Source organism: Pezoporus occidentalis, unplaced genomic scaffold (assembly GCF_034315485.1).
Source record: "Pezoporus occidentalis ecotype Australia unplaced genomic scaffold, CSIRO_AGI_Poc_V1 ctg31, whole genome shotgun sequence".
Classification (NCBI taxonomy): Eukaryota; Metazoa; Chordata; class Aves; order Psittaciformes; family Psittacidae; genus Pezoporus; species Pezoporus occidentalis.
The window spans coordinates 4,270,162-4,290,104 of NW_026915052.1; the positions used below are offsets into that span (position 1 = coordinate 4,270,162).

At 38.6% G+C, this 19,943-nt stretch overlaps 1 protein-coding gene and 1 long non-coding RNA gene across 17 annotated transcripts in view; both read left to right on the forward strand.

The window, feature by feature from the left end:
* The window catches only part of MARK3 (microtubule affinity regulating kinase 3), a 64,121-nt gene that overhangs the window by 20,821 nt on the left and 23,357 nt on the right, over positions 1 to 19,943 (forward strand). For 14 of the 16 annotated variants that reach the window (XM_062628006.1, XM_062628007.1, XM_062627999.1 and 11 more), the window contains 10 exons: positions 550 to 603; positions 7,114 to 7,162; positions 7,839 to 7,904; positions 10,346 to 10,416; positions 15,779 to 15,835; positions 16,760 to 16,996; positions 17,085 to 17,204; positions 17,940 to 18,039; positions 18,301 to 18,413; positions 19,176 to 19,329. In XM_062628006.1, the coding sequence (XP_062483990.1) occupies positions 550 to 603; positions 7,114 to 7,162; positions 7,839 to 7,904; positions 10,346 to 10,416; positions 15,779 to 15,835; positions 16,760 to 16,996; positions 17,085 to 17,204; positions 17,940 to 18,039; positions 18,301 to 18,413; positions 19,176 to 19,329 (1,021 nt within the window). The remainder of the gene's footprint in view (positions 1 to 549; positions 604 to 7,113; positions 7,163 to 7,838; positions 7,905 to 10,345; positions 10,417 to 15,778; positions 15,836 to 16,759; positions 16,997 to 17,084; positions 17,205 to 17,939; positions 18,040 to 18,300; positions 18,414 to 19,175; positions 19,330 to 19,943) is intronic. The other 2 variants (XM_062628003.1, XM_062628013.1) reach the window with 1 other exon arrangement.
* Positions 10,423 to 15,598, forward strand: LOC134168388 (uncharacterized). Its single transcript, XR_009966531.1, has 2 exons — positions 10,423 to 12,878; positions 13,217 to 15,598. It is a non-coding gene; the product is annotated as an uncharacterized LOC134168388 (long non-coding RNA).

Genomic DNA, 19,943 nt, shown 5'->3' on the forward strand with positions numbered 1-19,943 from the left:
TTTCATATCCATCAGGGAGCAAATTGATACAAATATTCAGTGAATTTCCAAAGGTGAACTTAGTTCCTGCTAAATCTGTCTGGAATTACTTTGTTCTGAAATCTCTGTTTTTAGAAGCATCTTCACAAACTGCCAATGCTCAGTCAGTACTCTGTAATCTGTTGTGTAATTACACTACGTAACTATTACCTGTAGGCACACTGCTCTCTATCTGGGCACTTTCTGGTGTTGGAGCTTCCATTGTTGTAAGCATGATGGTCTCAATGTCAAGCAAAAGACTAAGAGGGATTCTCATCTTAGTATGCTTAAAATACTCAGGAGGTTTTGTTTTCCACTCTGTTGTTTAGTTTGTTGCAGTAGAAATAAATTACAGTTTAGCTGTTAATTTCAAATGTTTTTACTTCAAATATGAGTACATAATTGGCTGAAGAAACTGAGTGGTTTCTTGTATAACGTTCATGTTTTCAATTTGTGTTACTGGATTTGACCATCTTGTAATAATGCTGCAGTGTTCACATGGAAAATACTGATTATGAACTCTTCCTTTAGGTTGCCATAAAAATAATTGACAAAACACAGTTGAACCCAACTAGTCTACAAAAGGTAGGTTTTTGCATTTAATCTTCCAACCGCACTGTTTTTTTCACTCCCACTTTCTATTAACCCTGAATGCCTGTGCTGGAGAATCTGAAGCATTGCATACGTTGCACACATCTGACTACAGTATTTAATAACTAGTTTTGTAACATATTTTTGACAACCCTACAGTTATTCAAGGTGAACTCGTACAGAGCTGTGTACATGGTGTTATGTCCTCATGTCTTCTTCATGCGGGTCACTTTGTTAAACTTACAAATAGAAAGCTTACCTTCTGTCCTCTTAAACTTGAAAATACTGCCTGTGTGCTGGAGGCCAGGTAGTATCTATGCCTTTCATGTAGTTTGCAGCAGGAGAGGTGATGCAGTTTTATGGAATGAATTGGGGCATGGCTATTCTGGTTTCTTCCCTCTAGCCTCAAATGTTTAATGTGTGCTGTTACAATTGTATTGCCTTATCTATTTTAGTAAGTAGTGATCAATCCTGCTCTTTGATCAAGGCAACCGGTCTGCTTTGGAGTGCCTACAGGAAGTACATTTAAATGTTCCTTTTACCTAGGACTTTTCTAACTCTGTCCTTTTAAGTGCTGTAGTCAAAAAGCTTTTTATTTACTTTTGAGTACTTTGATAAAAAAAGCTCCTTGCAATATTTCTGTTTGAATGAGAGAATGCCCAGAACTACCTGCAAACAAAATAGCATAACTAGAGTAAACTGGAGAATATACACATTCGGATCTTATGCAAATACTAAAGAGATCGTGCAACGAGATGTTTTTATCAAAATGAATACTGCAAAAGTAAACTGGAAAAACACACAAGTTCTTACCTTATATGGTTTGGTTGAGAGGCAAAGAATAGCCTATAGAAGAAAGGTTCTCTCATCTGAGCAGGTATCAGCTTCCTGCTGATTCTGTAGAATGGGTAAAAGCAGATAATGTGGTTCCAGTTTTCTCTTTTATTTCTTTTTCAGCTTAATCTCTGTAGTTATTGGTGATTTCTGGGTATGCAGAGAGGAAGTGAAATGCAAATTAGGTAATACCGTGGATTAGGTGGAGTTGATTTGTGTGGCAGATCTGTGCAACTGGGAAGACCTGAAAAAATTACTAAATTCTCGGAGCATTTGGAAGAAGAACAAAAGCTGTGTGATATGAAGGAGAGGGTTCAGGGCATGGGAAGCATGGTCAGAGAAAAGTAGAGAGGTCATTTTGTTTTCAATCAAAAATGTAAAATCTTAACCCTTCAAATATTGTTGTCTTGACATTGGGCCACAGGGCTAGCTTGAGCTCGTATTAAAGTACAGAGCAAATGCTTTACAAGTCACAGGTTCAGCTAGCAAAGCCACAAGCTGGAAGTGTGCTTGTTGGCCCTTTGGGCCCTTTGGTTTCTGGGTTTCAGCCTGCTTGGTGTCCTCTTGTGTATCTGTAATTTCATTTTTATTTACAATTTATAAAATTTGTAAATTGGTCTTGTTTTCTTTAATGGAGTCTGGAAGAATAGTACAAAACAGCAGGGTAGAAATCAGATCAAATTTGGGGAGTGAGATTGCTGATGTCCTGCCCTCTCTAAGCTCATTTGTTATATGAGCACAGAAGAAAATTTAGCAAGGTATGTCTGTTCTCAATTCAAAAATTGAAACGAATTTTCTTAAATGCCTGTTTGCCACAGTAAGCAGAGTGAATGCACAACACTACATAGCAGTTTTCCTTGGTTAAGGCTTTTTTTGCAAACCCTTGCCTCTTTTCCTGCACCACTGTCAGCAGTGCCGTAGACTCGTTGCTTTTGAAGCCAGTTGCGCACACAGCCTGTAGATGCAGGGAAGCTAGGATGGAAGTGCTTCTTGTCGTTGTGCTGCTGGAGAGAGCGATAAAATATTTGAGGTATGGTGGAGAGGGAAGGGCTGCTCTGAGTCAAGGGTGTGGTGCTTGGTGTCTCAGTTGCAGTGTAGCCTTGTCATCCTTAGGTGGGGAAACAAATGGCAATTAAGGCTGCCAGTTCTGATTTCTTTGTAGTATGTCTTCCACACTGATACTTCAGCTGCCAGAAGGAAGTTAACCTTGTTAAGGACTTGCTTTGCTTTCTGGAGCAGTAATTCTTAGTATGCCCTTGCAGTAAGCTGTGGGTGGCTGCAGTCCTCACAGCTCAATATTCAACAGTGCAGCTCTTCAGAAGAGTTGGGTTTCTTGTCTGCCACTGAGGAAGTCTGGTAGCCACATGCAGCTACTCTTAACTGTTGTTTTAGGACCTAATTACTACTCTGCTGCTCTTGCTTAGTGAAGAGGAAACTGTAACTGATACTTCCCTGCTTTGAAAGAAAAGGGAATTCTTAGAGCTTTTTTCCCATGCTGGTGGTGTTAGTCATAATGCCTGTTGTCCGCAAACGTACTTGTGTACCCAGTTCCAGTATTGGTCTCACTGGAAACAAGTGCTGATGTAGTAGTTCACTTCCTCCTAGACAAAAAAAAAATGCAGTTTTTTGGGTTTCTTTTCTTTTTTTTTTTTCTTTTGAATTAGCAATGCCATTATATGTAAGGTTTTGGGCTTTTTTACCAAGCCCTTGTACTAGTACTATATCACTTCTCATTTTCCTTTTTTGATCTTGGCTCCTCAGCCAAATATTTTTTGTTCATTATGTGCAGATGTTTTGCCACTCGTTTGGGCCATTTTTTTGTTAAAGCTTTTCAGAGTTCTTAATCATCACTTTTAACATGGACCATGCTCTTTCTGACCATGGGTCAATCAGTATTTTAAAAACTGCAAGAAAAGGTTGAGGACGTTGACGCACTTGAGAGGTGGGTCTCTGAGAGCCTCATGAAGTTCAACAGGCCAAGTGCAAGGTCCTGCACCTGGGTCAGGGCAATCCCAGCACAAATACAGGCTGACCAGAGAGTGGTTTGAGGGCAGCCCTGAGGAGAGGGACTCGGGGATGTTGATTGGTGAAAAGCTGAACATGAGCCAGCAGTGTGCGCTTGCACCCCAGAAAGTCAGGCATGTCCTGGGCTGCATCAAAAGGAGTGCTACCAGCAAGCAGGTCAAGGGAGGGGATTCTTTCCCTTTGCTCTGCTCTCTTAAGGCCCCACCTGGAGTACTGCTTTCAGTTCTGCGGCCCCAAACATAAGAATGACGTGGACTTGTTGGAGTGAGTCCGGAGGAGGGCCACCAAGATGATCAGAGGGCTGGAGTACCTCTCCTATGAAGACAGGCTGAGACAGATAGGGTTGTTCAATTTGGAGAGGGCTCCAGGGAGACCACCTACCAGCCTTCCAGTACCTAAAGGGGGTCTACAAGAAAGCTGGAGAGGGACTTTTACAAGGGCATGTGGGGATAGGACAAGGGGGAATGGCTTTAAACTGAAAGAGGGTAGATTTAGATTAGGTATTAGGAAGAAATTCTTTATAATGAGAGTGGTGAGACACTGTCAGATGTTGCCCAGAGACTGTGGCTGCCCCTTACCTGGCAGTGTTCAAGGCCATGTTGGACAGGGCTTTCAGCAGCCTGATCTGGTGCAAGGTGTCTCTGTGTGTGGCAGAGAGGTGGAAATTAGATGACCAACTTTAAGGTCCTTTCTAACCCAACCAATTCTATGATTCTCTGAATCTAGAATCTATTTGTGTAGCAGACTAAGGATGTTTGCTTAGAATCTTTTGTAGCATCAACAGTGGAGTTACCCTTGATGAGATTCTGACCCAGCAGACTTTATCTGAGTATTGGGGGTGGAAGATACCAACAGTCAGTTGAGAGTGAATTAAGCAAACTCTTCCAAACTTTAAAAGCTGACCAGAGGCTTTCAGTTATATAAGCTTCCATTAAAAGTATTAGTGGAGTATTCAGAGTATATTATACACAAGTTCAGCAGAAGTGAATGAAAAAATAAGCAAAAAATAGTTACGGATTCAAGTGCTTTTAAATTTCTGCTGATCAAGAGAGTGATGGTGAAGTAGCCTACCTTGTCTAATGATACATGAAAAAGCTCCAGGAATAACATAGATTTTTAAAAAATAGGCAGATTACTTGTGCCTCTGGAGAAAAAGAAAACACACATGCATAGGTTTTGAAATTACTTTGCATGGCCAAAAAAATAGACTTGATCAATCAATCCTGATTGCATTTGAGCAGCTTGTCATCTAGCAAAATGTCAGGCACAGACGTGGATAATGATAAGTAAATGTATTTGGCAAGCTGTTTGGTTTTTCTTTGCGTCCAGGTACTGTTTTCTTCACATGGGGGAGGAGGTCTGTTGAGGAGTGCAGTGAGGACCGCTCCGCAAATCTTAGCCTTTGCAGAAACATCAGAAAGCAGAGAATGGTTAGAAGAGCTGATCTCTGGTCTGTTTGGGTTTTTTTTTTTCCTATTTATTTATTTACATCCCACCTCTCATTTTCTTTTATTAAAAGACACAAAGGCACAAAGATTTTGGTTTGACTGTTTGGTTGTTTTCTGTTTGTTTCCTGTGTTTCACTTTGTTTTGCTTTTATTGAGTAAGTGCACCTATAGATTTTTTTGAGTCATTAGTAATAAGCAGACATACTAAATGTCTTTATCTGAAATCTGACCTGAGGCAAATAGTGCAGCAGCATTTTTTGCTTCCTTACTGTTTATAACAGTGCTGCTATCTCTTATTTACAAAACTCTTTTCTCTTAAGTCTGCATTCCTGTGGAGCTGTGGACTTTCATTCTGATTCAGTCTCTTTACATTAAGTTCAGTATGATCTGTTATGTTGCTGGTATTTCTGTAGAAGTTGACGTTAGGTTTATTATAAAACCTCTTGATTATGCCCTCTTTTTGAAGTGGGCTCTTAGAAAATAATCAGCGCTTAAGAACATCAACCCCTCTGGAGTCGGGCTGGCAAGGGGGGAGCTGCAGAAGCAGAACAGCTACACTCTTAACTGCCATGTAGCATACTGCCTAAAAAGAGAATTTTGGGGGTTTTCCAAATACAATAACATTTGCACTTCAATAATAGTAGTAGTGGTATTTCTTTTTATCTTGGGTCTTTTCTGGAAGAAGTGGAACTACTTTTATTTAATCTGCTATTAACCAACTTGATTAAAAGCAGTGTTTTATATTGCAGTAACACCACCTATGACATTTTTAGTATTACACGCAGATTTACTTGCATCTTCTAATTGTCTGCTGCAGAAGAGTTTACAGAGGGGAAGATAATTAACAGCTGATCAGTAATAGATTTTGTTTTCATTTGTGGTTTGTTAATAATATGTCATTCCTGTATTATCCTCCAGTTGCAGGAGGACAGAGTTTACTGTGTGTGACAGGCAGAGTTGAACTCTTTGGAAGTAACAGCTCAAGCAAACCCTTCACGTGGGTATTGGTGCTGTGGGGAGAGAGGCTGTGGGGGGAGAGCCAAGATCCTTACAATCAATATGTGGTCTCTGGATGCAGCACTGTTGATGTAAAGGCATTAGGGTTGATGTCAAATGGGCAGTTAGACTTACTTACCACCTGTCCTGCCAAAACAGATGTGCTGAGGTGGGCAAGGGACCCGGGCAGGAAACTTGAGAGGTAGAGTGTTTTTATTTGGGAGAGTTGTGTGTTTTGTGAAATTTTTCTATTAATTCATGGACCTTGTGAGTCAGTCTGGGTTGACACCAATGCTTACATAAATGAAAGCAGTACAGTCCTGTAGCATGGGAAGGTAGATGGTGAAGAGGGTGGGAGCAAGCTGATCCCTTTGAGACTCAACCCCTGAAGTAATGATGTTTCTTCTGTCTGCTGGGGTCAGAGAAAACACTGTATTCTGTCTGTTAATTTTGGCAAGTACGTTCAGCGTGTTGTACTGGCTAAGCAGGCTCAAAGGCTGGATGTCTGGCAGTGAGTCAATGGAGCTGCAGTGACAAACTCAAGACTAGATGCTACCGTGTCTCAGTTGCCTCACAGGAACACTTCTGAATGACCAAAGGAGAGCCTCGCCTTCTCAGCTCCTAAAAACTTCCTACTTGTTGGTGTAGTTGGATAGCATACTTTTTGTGCAATATAAGCAGCTGATTTTTCACCTGTGAGGTCCTGTTGTAGCACAGTAGTTCCATGGCTTTAATGAAGTACTGAAAAGAGGTGAATTCATACCAGCAACATGCTGTAGTGGTCTGCAGAAGGTGCTGTGGTGAGGATTCACAAAACTTTGGAAACAGTATTTTCTGTGAAGGGGTGAAAGATGATGTGAGATATACTGGCCTACTGGCCAGCAAGAAGCTGCGTGGGCTCGTAATGGTTTTCTGGCCCCAAACATCTGTGAATCACAGAGCTAAGATCACTTCTCTTGTGAGCTGTCTGGAGTGCTTCGTGGTTGTTTTCAGTTTTTTGAGGGTTAATTTGTTTGGGGAGGGGTGTTAAAAGAAGCAGGCACTTAACTCTTCCTTCCAGTAAGTGTTTATTTCATGAAATTCACTGATATGCTAATAGTAATATTTGCCCTTTGTGTTTAAGTATTATGAAAATGATCAGGCTTTAGAAAGAATGGGTTTTACCTATTTTATTAACTTACTTGTTTTATGTTTATTTCAGCTCTTCAGAGAAGTAAGAATAATGAAGATCTTAAATCATCCAAATATAGGTATCTTGTTTCTTTCACATAAGGAGAAATTTAGCATTTTCACTGTTAAAATTGTTGTGGTATGATTTTAGAAGATGATTCTGCTCTAGGGTTTAAATTTCATGTAGGGTAGCAGTAATAAATACTTTTTCAGAGCTGTGTATTCAAACAAACAAACCAAACCCAGAACACTTTGGTCCCTTTGCATAAAACTGTTGCTGTATAGCTGATAATTTTGTTCCTTTTGAGTGTAATACTGATTTTGACTGAATTCAGGCTCTCATTAAAAATAAACATATACCAAAACTAAAAAGTGATCAGAAAGTTGTTTTGGATTATACTTTGAAATGATATAGTGTTGTTACGGGACTGGTAGCAAACTGATTGATAACTCATTTGTCACCATGTGTGCCAGTTCAATGCATAAAAAGGGCTATTTCTGATGCTCAGATCTTTGAAGTTCTGTTTCAGTTACTTTTCCCATGTGTGGGAAACAAAGTATTGTTTCTTGAGAAAATTTGTTCTGCATGAGTTGACAGTATTTTCCATTTAAGAACAGAACAGGCTTCTTTAGGGTAATAGTCTGATGTAGTCAAGCAGTAAGCAAGTAGTTTGTTTCTTTGACAGAATTCTCTATGGGGTTAACATAATACTTCTGCAACTAGTTAACTGATTAATAAATGGCTTTCTTTTCTAGTGAAGCTATTTGAAGTCATTGAAACTGACAAAACTCTCTATTTAATAATGGAATATGCAAGTGGGGGTAAGTAACTACTGCGGTGACACATATAAATAAACTGTCAAGTGGGAGAAAGCACTTGTTTTTTTTAAAGTTTTGCTTTCTCTTTCAGCAAATATTAATGTAATGGTAGTGTAAAATATTAAGCAAAATCTTTAATATTCTCTGGGACTTCTTTGTGCAATATAATCAGGTAAAACTAACTTCTGAACTTACTGCAGTTTAATAACATTTGCTTTATTTTCACAGCTGAAATTTAATGGGAATCTTTATTCGTCCATCGATTGTTCCCGTCCCTAACAAATACCAACCTTCTCAATTTATTGTACTTTGCTCCCTGCCTGTGGTGTCCTATTTTGTATAAGATAATTGGTAAAACCATAAAAACATAAAACATTTTGTGTTCATTTAGCTGTTGCTTTCAAAAGCATGAGTACTGCAACTTCTTTTTTTTTTAGATGTCGATGACATTTGACATGGCTTAATCACAGACCTTCTGCTGTCAAGAGCTGTAGGCTTAGCATTACACCACTGTAGGAAGAACTGAAACATTCCTGATTGGTAGGGGTGGTGAAAGCATTCATTATGCCATGTCAGACATTTTCGCCAGACCTAGAAGTAAGGTATTTGGGCTTAAATTACTCCTTGCTAGCTAAAACCTAATAGCACTCATTTTATCAGTGTGACCCTTTAGCATGAGTAGCTGGTAATCTCAAAATAGTAGAGGCTTTTCTTTAGTTTTGGGAGGGAGATAGGCTTCTTTTCAGAGAAAATCATCATTAAATTCTGACTTGGATGTTAGATTTTGTGAAGTTTAATGAGTTATTATAAATCAGGTAATGATTCTCTACCTGCCTGTGTTTTCTTCTAGCAGCTCCCTAAATGCTCAGCCACGATTTGTCTAAACAAAAACAAAGTTTGTAAAATACTATTAAAATATTGACTGGTACAGGTGCTTGTGGAGACATCTGTATGCTGTTTGGTGGTACTAGACTTAAAAGCGAAGACCTATTGCCATCTAGTGATTAGCTTCTAGGAGGTAGGAAGGCCAGCAGATCTCTAAAGCAGTGAGTCTCTTCCTCATAGTAATCGAGAGGTACATCCTCACTGGTCTAAATGGCCATGAGCAGTACCCTTTGCATGTGCCATGTTGTGCAAGACAGGAACACCTGTAATCTCAGTGGTAGGCATCAATTTCCCATATTTCCACTGTATCAAGATACTGGGTACACAGGATGCATGTAAATTCTAGGCTGCATAACGAAAGAAACTACTGCTACAACTGTAGCACTTTGCATAAATTGTGAACAAGTCTTTCTGTGTTGTAATTTTTCCTGAATTCTTCCTTCAAGGTTTTTGAAGAAAAAGCTGTGAAATACAGCTGGGAACATCATCTGAGTTGGGTATTAAATAATACACTACAGAGAGAAGTTAAGCTATTTTATAGAAAATCCTCACATTCCCTCAGATTGCTCAGCTCAACTTTTCCTGCTGTATGATTCTGGGGTTTTTATTCCATTTGGATGGAGTTGCTTGGTTCAAAAAATGGAGTTACTCAGCTCTGCCCTTGTGAGGTGGCTATCTACAAAACATTTTTTTTCTTAGAGAGTTTACATATGTGATTCACTTCTAAAGTTTCCACTAATTTTGCATATTAGCAAAGAATTTTTAAAGCTGCCTCTAGTCTGTGTTTGTAGGAGTTCTTATGTTCTTACGTACATGACTTGGTTTTGCTCTCACAAACATGTCAGTGTTTCATGAGCGAGTTCGCTGCTTGTAAAGTTAAAATGTTGTAGTCCACGTTGATGTGCTATAAATCGACTAAATGAAAAAATGCCCAAACACAAGAGATCTTTAGTACTGCTTTAGTAATCTACTTTAGTCATCCACAGCCGTACAACACTGGGCTTGTTCAGGAGTAATACTTTCCAGTGTATCTTACAGATCTGGTGGTTCTGTGATGGGTTATGTCAGTGTGTCCAGCTAGGCTCCTTATTGTGACGTTCCTTACAGGTACCTCTTCCAAGCCTACGTTAAAGCTAAGGTTTCTGATTTTTATTAGAAACATTTTATGCACATGCACAAAGAAAAATTCTAGTGCTTGTATGACAGTGTTTACAAATATCATGAGGTATTCTCATATATGAAACTTTTTTTATGGGACGAAAGAAGATCATTGTGAGAAAGTCTGTGAAGGGACTTGTGTGATCTTTATTCACAAAACAGAAGTATGTTGCTCAATTCCCATCACAAATAATGGGAAGAAATTTTTTTTTTCTATACGCAGTTATTATTGTGTAGAGATGACAGTGTAATAAATTGCATAGCAGTTGTGCCTTGTTCTCTTAAGCTAACCTGTGATCATAAACTTGAAGTACGTTTCAGTGAAGCTGCTGTGGGCAACTGCTAGAGAAAATCTCTACGTTTGGAAATTGATGTTAATGTATCTTGTTATTGAATTGTAGGGGAAGTGTTTGACTATCTGGTTGCACATGGAAGAATGAAGGAAAAGGAGGCTAGAGCTAAATTTAGACAGGTATGTATTACATTCCTATGTATCAGCTTGCCCTGTAACCTCAAGTTTTTAGTGCTGAAATGAGTAAAACAGCTGTCCTTTGCATTCAACTTCTAGTAACGTTCAGCATCTTGTGGACTTGTAGCCCTGAGTAATAAAATACTTGGGTTACAGTAGTACTTCAGAGGGGTTAGTAGTCCCTTCAGTGGCACTAGTTTCCTTAGTGCTGTGTGCCAGGGTGTCCAGGATTACAAGAACACAGTGACTGCTTAATTTGGAAGTGTATTTCATTCCAAAATGCATTTCCTCTGGGTGATTTCATATATCCTTAGTTCAGTTGGTCTCTTAATGTTCTGGAAGTTGTTCAGATGTAACAGGCTACAAATAGGCCAGTTTCAAAACGCAGGCAATGCATGTAACAGGAATCCATTCACATCCACCTGCTTACATGAAAAGATGCAGTTTAATAGTTGATCTAAATAGTCAACTGAAAAGTAATTTCCCAGCTTGTTAGTTCAGCTTTTTTTATGATGGACAAACTAGCGCTGCAAAGATGTTGAATGTCATTGATCTGTAAAAAGCATTTCATTCTACAGAAAAGTGGTATTGGACATAAGCAGATATTTTTGCATAACTAATTTAAATCCAAATCTCTGCTTTTGTAGCATTTAGAGTTTCAGTTGCGGATCTGACTGGTCTAATAACTTTTTGGTTTCTGCTATTGTGCAGAAATTTGTAAATGCCTACTTTATTTTTATCCCTTTGGTCATGTAGATAACCTAGATAATCTTGTGAAAAGTAATAAGTATCAAAATTATGCTTCAGCTTAATGATGCTTTATGAAGTGAAATAATGAATAGGGACAGGAGTGTTTTATTGAATAGTATGTAGGGGTTTTAAACTGGTGAAATGTGGTAATGACATGACAGTTTCAGTGTTGGGAGGCTCTAACAGCTTCACTTCTTAAGGTTAGCCATGCAAAAGTAGAAAAAAATTGGTATAATATATGAGACTTCCAGGAAATTAATCAGTGACTTTCACAAAATGCCTTGTAAAGAAAACTCTTCTCTAGTGTAGGTAGTGTGACCAAGAGGAACAATTTTGGAACCAGGAAACTGTGCCACAACTGTTTTGCTCCCTCTGTGTCATACAGTAAGAATTGTGTGAAAGCAATATAAGGAATAAGGTCAAAAGTAGCCATGAAAGTAAAGAAAAACAGAAGTGTATTTAACCCAACATAAGGAATGTATTTGTGAGATCCTTGTTCCTTTGTTTTCTCTCATCTCTTTAAATCTTGTATTTATTCTCTTTAATCTTTTGGAAGAAAAAGAAAAGGTCACAACAAATAAACAGGACAGCCCCAAAGCGGCTGCAGACTTGATATCCCCAGAAGTGATTTGTCATTGTTGGGGTTATACAGCTTGGTAGTAAGGAAAATTTTTCTTCCTCTTTAACATCTTGCATATCTTCTTAAAGCTGCTTCCCTCCCTTTCATATTCTGGCAGGTAGAGAGCTTGCTTTTGTGATTGAGGGTTTCTGGTGTGTGTTTCTGTGCTGTGTTGGAGTAGATGTGATGGGTTGTGGAGCAGTTGTTCCCACTTCAGCCATCTCTTCTAAATCCCAGACTGTTGACTTGCTCTTTGTAATGTCACTTGAAGAGCTTCAGAGTAACTTGAAAGGATTTGCTGTTCTCTTTCAGATGTGAAAACATCTACTGGTGTGGTTCTCTGCTCTTGATCCTCCATTTCGTTTGTCAGGAGCTGTGTGGGAAAAGATCTTGCAGTAATTCCATTGAAAATTGCATGTTTGTTCAGCAATTACCCCCCTCCCCGCCCCCCTTTTTTTTTCCTAACAATTCAACTGTCCTTTAAGTGAGAACTTGTGGAAACAGGTCAAACATGTTTTACAGGTATACTCAGTGCTTAATTTTATGGGATAATGTGGGTAGTACAAGATATATGTAGCTTCATTTTTCAAAAACAGATGTGAAGGGAAAGAATTTGAAAGGTAATTACCTGCTGAGCTGGGTATTTGGCTTACCAAGAGCTGATTCATATGCACTTCAGATTGTCAGCTTGTTAATTTTTTTTGTTTGTTTCATTGTTTTTTTTACATTGGTAGAGTAATTGCTGTTTATAAAGATAAAGAGATGGCCTCACTTGAAGTCACTGAAATACAAAGAAGCATGTTTTCAGTTTCTTCTTACAAGTTTTATCTGCTAGTGCAGGCAGCTGTGCTCTTTCCTTCCTTAACAGCTGACTTCAGGCTGTGGAGCTCAACCAATTTTGGAGGACCTTTATCTCAAGGATGGGAAGTTCTTGAGAGCTGCAAAAGCATGAGCAGCTGGACAAAAAAGAGAGAACCTTAGTAATAACCCAAGGAGAGAACCTGTAGCATGAACTCATTGTGCTTTGCTGGAAAGAAGAACATGCATGCAGGACAGGAGTTGGGCAACTTTGATCAGAGCTTGGCATTTATTAGAGGTTAGGACTCTGGCTGTGAGACAGTGTCAAAGGAAACTAGATCTTGCTGGGTTTACAGGTCATAAAGCTATTCATTTTACCTTGCTGTAGTCCCAGAATAGCTTCATATAGCTTGTAGCCATTGCTGGAGGGAGAATGTTCTCTGTAGACTTTTTAACTGATTCAGTGCAGCTGTTTCTGTGTTAGAGACTTAGAACATAATAGGGAATTAATTTTTTTTTTTTTTTGTGGATTTGCTAAGTGGTTTAACAGAGAGTGGCTCTCTAAACTGAAGCAGCAGTTGTGCTGTGGTATTGAACTGAGTTCTTATAGTAGGTTGTATTGTATCTTGTTTTCAGGTCATATTTCTTCTTTTAGTAGATGGGATTTCTGGATCAAACACTTGTGTTTTATCTGAGAAGGCACTTCCTTTCTAGCAGGCAAAGAGCAGAATTTGGTAATTCTCCCTTCTGCTTGTTAAAAAAAAAGAATAAATGTTTTTTAGTTCAGTTTGTTATGCATAGTTCAGGTTTTTAGCAGGAAAAAACAATACCGTGCTTGACAAGGAACACAGGAGAGAGTACGGACACTAAAAATACAGCCATGCTTTCTGCAGTTCTCCATTTCAGACTCCTTTTGTGCAGCCATGTGTGAGAAATTCAAATCCAGAATGTCTTGCATTCTTAACGTCACCTCATTTTTCTTCCTCTATTACAGACTTACAAGCAGTTCTGGTTCAGTCTTTTTTCCACAGAAAAATCTGATTCAGGGGGAACCCTCTGAATGAAAAATTCATGTGTATTTATTCCCTCACTTTACTGCAGCTAGTTATGGCCTCCTTTCCTCTTCCCACAGTTTTGATGCAGATGCAGTGTAGAATTTTTAACGCAAGTAGATGTTAGGACAGGTCTTGGAAAATAAAAATGGTCCACAATGTGGAAGGGACCTTGAGAGGTCATTTATTTATCCTTTTGTCATTTAATCCTTATGAAGAATGGTTTATCTGCCTAGAGATAACTTGATCTAACTTGTTCTTTAAAATCTGTGATTATACAGAATCCCTCCCCAGAAATGAATTTCAATGCTTCAGTTGTTGCTTCTAGCAAAAAAAGTCTGCTTTTCTTCCCTCCTTCTTCCCACCTGCCAAGCATCAGCAAATTTCTCACACTGAAGTAGGCTGGGGGTGAAGGAGATATCAGTGGAAACAGTGATGGAAGGTGGAAGACAAGGGAGTCAATCCAGTGCAGCTTTGTGCTATTTTTCATTCAGTTACGAGAGCTGTTCTTCAATTATTCATGTCATATGCATCACATTATTTCCCTTCCATTTAGGTTGGACTCGCGTCTGCAGTCTCTGTGCTATTCTGTTGCAATGCAGAGTAGTTCAGAAGCATCTGTAAAGGAAACTAGTGATTGATCATCTGCTAGACCTTCTGCTCTTAGCTGGAGTAAAAGCAGTTTAGGAGCAAGTGGTATGGTGCCATGTCTCTGCAGTCCTGAATAAAGCTTGGGGTGTTTGTCATGCTGTCAGCCTTGGAAGCCCCTGCAGAGTGAGCTCGTGACTGGCGCTGAAGTAATGGTAGCAGAGAAGAAAGGAAGGAAAACCAAAAGGATGGTACAAGTGGTGGCGTGAGAGCACTTCGGCAGTTTCAGTAACTGTAAAAAGCTGAACTTGGAGTCTGTAAGAGGGAACCAATATATGAAGGAACAAGCAGAAACAGATTGAAAGGGTAGGGAATGGAAATATTTCACCTTTCCATAAATTGCTTAGTTTCTGAGGTGAAATTTTTTTTCACGTGTGTGATTCAGTAATACTGGGGCACAAAGACACTAACATTGGTGTTTTAAGCGTCATGCAGAATTGACTGGTAGGTCAGGCAGGTCTCTGACCTACCAAGAACCTTACTTACCTTACTTTAACCTACTCTAAATACAGGGAGAAAGAAGTATTCTTCTTACTAGTACAAGAGATCCTTCTGCTAAGCTGGGCAGTCTGATGATGAGTTATTTTTGTAACAGTAATGATACCTCATCTTTCTGTCTTGGACACATTAAGAATGGAAATACATCATATAAGCGTAGTTATTACAGTAAATTACTTTTATGTGCACTTTATGTGCAGTTCCACTTTTAAGAAGTTGTAACATCTGCCTCAATTCTGACCACGTTCATGTGACAGTAAAATGTATTTGAGCACATTTGTGATCGTGTAACAATAACCTTTTCCATACATGTAGAGCTGCAGCAATGCTTCTGACTCTAAAGGAATGTACTAGGACACTGTACTGTGTAAATAGCTTATATAGCTTTCTATATAAAGCAGGAAAAACTCAATGATACTTGGAAATTATGATGGAAGAAATTATTCTGTTACATGTGAGACATAGCGTTTTTTCCATTGATCTTGCTCTTCTTGTACAAAATACAATAAACCATATACCCTTTGACAGCACACCTGAGATGCACAGTTGCTTTTCACTGCAAAAGTTTTGACAAATAAGCTGTTTCCCAGTAGTTTCTCTAATAGCTAAGCCCATTTCTTACTCTGTTCTTTCCATGCTGCGGCATGAAAAATCACCTTTGGAGAAGGCCTGGAAAACTTCAGTCCACAGGGAAAGCTTTTATGGCTGTGAATAGTATTGGAATGGAAATACTTCAGTAACCTTTCTGAAAGTCATTGCTTCTACTGGTCTATAATTAGCCACACAGGAAAAACAAAATTCTCTTTCAAGTGTAGTAGAAGTGAAATCAAATAACAAACACCTAAGTTACTTCACAGCTTTTCCCCATATATGTTGGTCACTGTAATAGTTGGTTAGGTAGCTCTAAGTTCATAACTTTAGTAAAAATTTTGAACTTTGTGATTGAAACTCTGGTTTCTTTGAAATGTCACTTATATAATTGGACTTGTTTTCTATCCAGATAGTATCTGCAGTGCAGTATTGCCATCAAAAGCATATTGTTCATAGAGACCTCAAGGTGAGTAGGAAAAAGTGTGTGAAATGTGTACCAGCTTCTGTACCTGTGGGTCTGATCTTTATTGTGCCACTAAAATGTAGTATAAATTCAGTTTTCCGAGTTATTTTTTTGCATGTGTTTTGCAAGTTTTGTTGCAAGTTTTGTTTGCAGTATTGTTGGAAGTTTTGAGAATGTCTACGCTATAGAACCATTTCAAGTAAAAAGGATTTGTAAGGCTTTTATTTATTATTAATTTAAAGGCTGCTAAAACATTGTATCTCACCCTTGGTCATATTCAAATCTGATGCAGGTCAGTGTTAGCTGAGAGATCTAAAAAGAAATAAGGGTAGTTTGATAGAGGTATGAAGGTATGAAAAGTTCTGGTCTTGGACCAGTCATGATGATGAAACTGAGCTTCTTTGTAGCTCAGCATGAAATGATATGTCCCTTCTTTAAACTGTGCCTTTTATATTAATAGTGTTGCCACATAACTTGCTTAACATATAATAGCTTAATGATGTCAAACTACCCACCACCAAAAAAAACAAAAAACCCTCTTGAAAAAAGTTTAAAGGTTATGTGTATTACCAAACTTTTGCAATAATGCCACATAAAGTAAGGATAGCGATACTGTATCTTGTTTTCATCGTAATGGATGAAAATGTAAGTTACAGTAGCTCAGGATGCATTTCCGTGGAGAAAACAGATAGGTGGTAATAACACAGTTTTCAGGTAGCATAACGGCTCCCATAGTCTGAAGCCGTTGTAGAGAGATTTTTAAAATAGGAGATCCGTGACTGGTAGACTAAAGAGTGCCGAAAGACTTTGCAAGTAAGTTAATGTTTATAGGTATTCCAGCTTTTTGCGTTTTAAGAATGAGTAAAAACAGACAGTAGCATTCTAAATCAAAGTATTTTATCTTTCAAACCATTCTTTCTCTTCCAGGCTGAAAATCTATTGCTAGATGCAGATATGAACATTAAAATAGCAGACTTTGGGTTTAGCAATGAGTTTACAGTCGGAAATAAACTGGACACCTTTTGTGGCAGCCCACCATATGCTGCTCCAGAGCTCTTTCAAGGGAAGAAATACGATGGACCTGAAGTAGATGTTTGGAGCTTAGGTGTTATTCTTTATACTCTTGTGAGTGGATCTCTTCCTTTCGATGGACAGAACTTAAAGGTGTGTTTTTGTAGTATACGTAGGGTATATTTATCTGTTTTAAGTGATTTGCTGCCTATAGCTTACAGTCTGCTCTTCTGTTACCAAGGAACTTCGAGAAAGAGTGCTCAGGGGAAAGTACAGGATTCCTTTCTACATGTCCACAGACTGTGAAAACCTCCTCAAACGTTTCCTGGTGCTAAACCCAACAAAAAGAGGCACTCTAGAGGTAATGGCACAAAGAAGGTGCATCAGAAAGCTAGACATTGTATTTTGCAAACTGTATTCTTGAGCTGTAACCTATTATTGTCATACCATTCCTGAATAGTTTATTTGGGTTAGGTTTGGGGCAGGGAGGTTGTTGAGTAGAGCATATGACTGTTTTGGTGGGGTTTTTTTTAAGATTTTATTTACTATGGTTACAAAACACTTGACTCCACAGTTGCTTTCAAAATAAATGTGAGACTACACTGCGTATGTCATACAGCTTTTTCTGAGGGATTACCTTGTTGATTCCTGCGTAAATAGATGATCATTTCCACATTTTCAAATGTTAACTGCAGTTACTGGCTGCTAGGTTATGATGTGTTTGCCTTTCACCCACATTTTGTACCATTATGGAGGAGAAAGGCCAAAACAATACTGACTTTCATGGACGTCCACAGTTGAGCCTGGACCTACTGGTTTTGAGAGTTGGCACACTGCTCCTGGTCTGTGTTACGGGCTTTTAGCTCTCAGCTATGTGCTAGAATGCAGCTGGTTGGGAAGAACCTCAGCTTGATGTACATAGTTGATTCTCCTCACTGGAGCAAAACAAAAGTAAGTGCTGGGGCCTGTTCTGGAAAAGAAAAATTAGAAAAGTCCTTAGTGTTTGGTAGGTGAGGGAGCTGTTATTTCAACAGCTCATTTTCTTTGCTGGTAAGTACACTATACCAACAAACCTTTTTTTTTTTTTTTTTAATAGCAAATCATGAAGGACAGGTGGATCAATGCAGGGCATGAGGAGGATGAACTTAAACCTTTTTTTGAACCAGAATTAGACATCTCGGACCAGAAAAGAATAGGTAATGAAGTCTTTTTCAGAACATAATACTGTTTACGTGATGGGTGGTTGGGTTTGGTTTGTGGTTGGTTTTTTTTAACTTGCCATTTGGGTAAAAGTTACTAATCTTTTAATATTGATATTTTGTCAGGCTTATGTTCTCACACTTAACTGGCTTGTTTAATTCTTTAAATGTTCCATTTTTTCTCTTCAACTTCAACACTCAGCCAGCCTAAACATCAGAGTGTTTCCCTTACTTACAGAATATGTATTTGGTTTTTAGATATTATGGTAGGAATGGGATATTCTCAAGAAGAAATTCAAGAATCACTTAGTAAAATGAAGTATGATGAAATCACAGCTACATACTTACTGTTAGGAAGGAAATCATTGGAGGTAAGTACCATTCTTACAATGAAACAAAGGAATCGGAAAGGGTCCTTAGTGAAGTTAAAATCAAAAATTAATTCAGTAACTATAGGCAGTTGCATTCCTGCTCAAAAGTCCATTGCACTTAAAACCATGTTATTCTCCTCATAAATGTCAACTGTCCAAATGACACTGTGTGTTTGTTCTCACCCTGATATGAGTCAGTAAACTCTTGCCTTTACGCTCCCCAAAACTACTCTGCTCGATCAGCAGTTACTCCTCTTTGTATGCCAGTTACTGTTCTGTTTAGTCTAGGATCTCAAGTGTGAGTGTGCCAGCTGTAAATATTTTAAGAGAAACAAGGACAATACCTGTCAACCTAAAAAAGTTCTTGCATTGTAGATTACCTTTTCGTATGACACTGAGAGGGTTTGACATCAGTAAGCTGCTCTTGATTCCTGTGCTGCAGGAGTTGATGTGGTGGCTTCTACAAAATCCATCCTCTCTGAGGAGAGGTTACTGTAGTAGAGATACAGATACTGAAAGTAGAGATGGATTTTCTCTATTGGATTGTCCTTTGAGGAGCTGCAAATTCTGCTGAATTTTACCTAAGAAAGTTGCACAAGAATCTAAGCGAAGTTGGGGCCTCTAAGCAACTTCCTTGCTGTCACAACATTTTCCGTGTAGTAGAGCCATCTTTCGCTTCCCTGTTAATGCTCCCATAATGTGGTAGATGTTTAATTTTTTTTGTCTGAATTCCTTGTTTTAATATTCTCATTTGTATTGTAGTTGGATGCAAGTGATTCAAGCTCCAGCAGCAATCTTTCACTTGCCAAAGTTAGGCCAAGTAATGATCTTAATAATAGCACTGGACAATCTCCTCATCACAAAATTCAGAGAAGCATATCTTCTAGCCAGAAACAGCGGCGGTACAGTGATCATGGTGAGCAATTCTCATTTTCAGTGTTGCATAATACAGTGAGTTCAAGTTCTGTTGAGTGTCTGAATTTGTCTCCATCCCCCAAAGGTAAGGAAGGTGACAACAACTGTGTAGCTCACAGCATGGTGGCTAAATAATTTACTGAATAACTAATACTTTTTAAAAATTGGTTTTGTTATAAAATTTTCAGACCTCTTCTAGAGGAATGCCGAGTACACCAATTTAATTCTCACATTCTGCTTTGTGTTGTCCCTTGCATTCCTGATCATGCTGGGAAAGTCTTGTTACACAAATTGAAGAGAATGATGCAACTCCCTTTTTCATGAAAAACACAGCACTCCTCCCCCACGCTCTTGTATGTCTATTCAGCTTTTGTTTTCTTTTGACACTAGTAGGTCAGCTTGTGTCTAAAACTTGAAGAAATGTCAGTTTACCAATATTTCTTGTTTCCTGTTTCCTGAGGGTAGAGTCACTTGATTGTCCTGCAGGAATTAAATTTCTAAAGAACAGTGATACAGACAAACTTGGAAGTCTTCTGCTTAATGAGTGTGTAAGACAGTAGTTTAGGATTATCTAAATATCTAAACATCTTCCTGCTCAGACACTTAACTCATAAA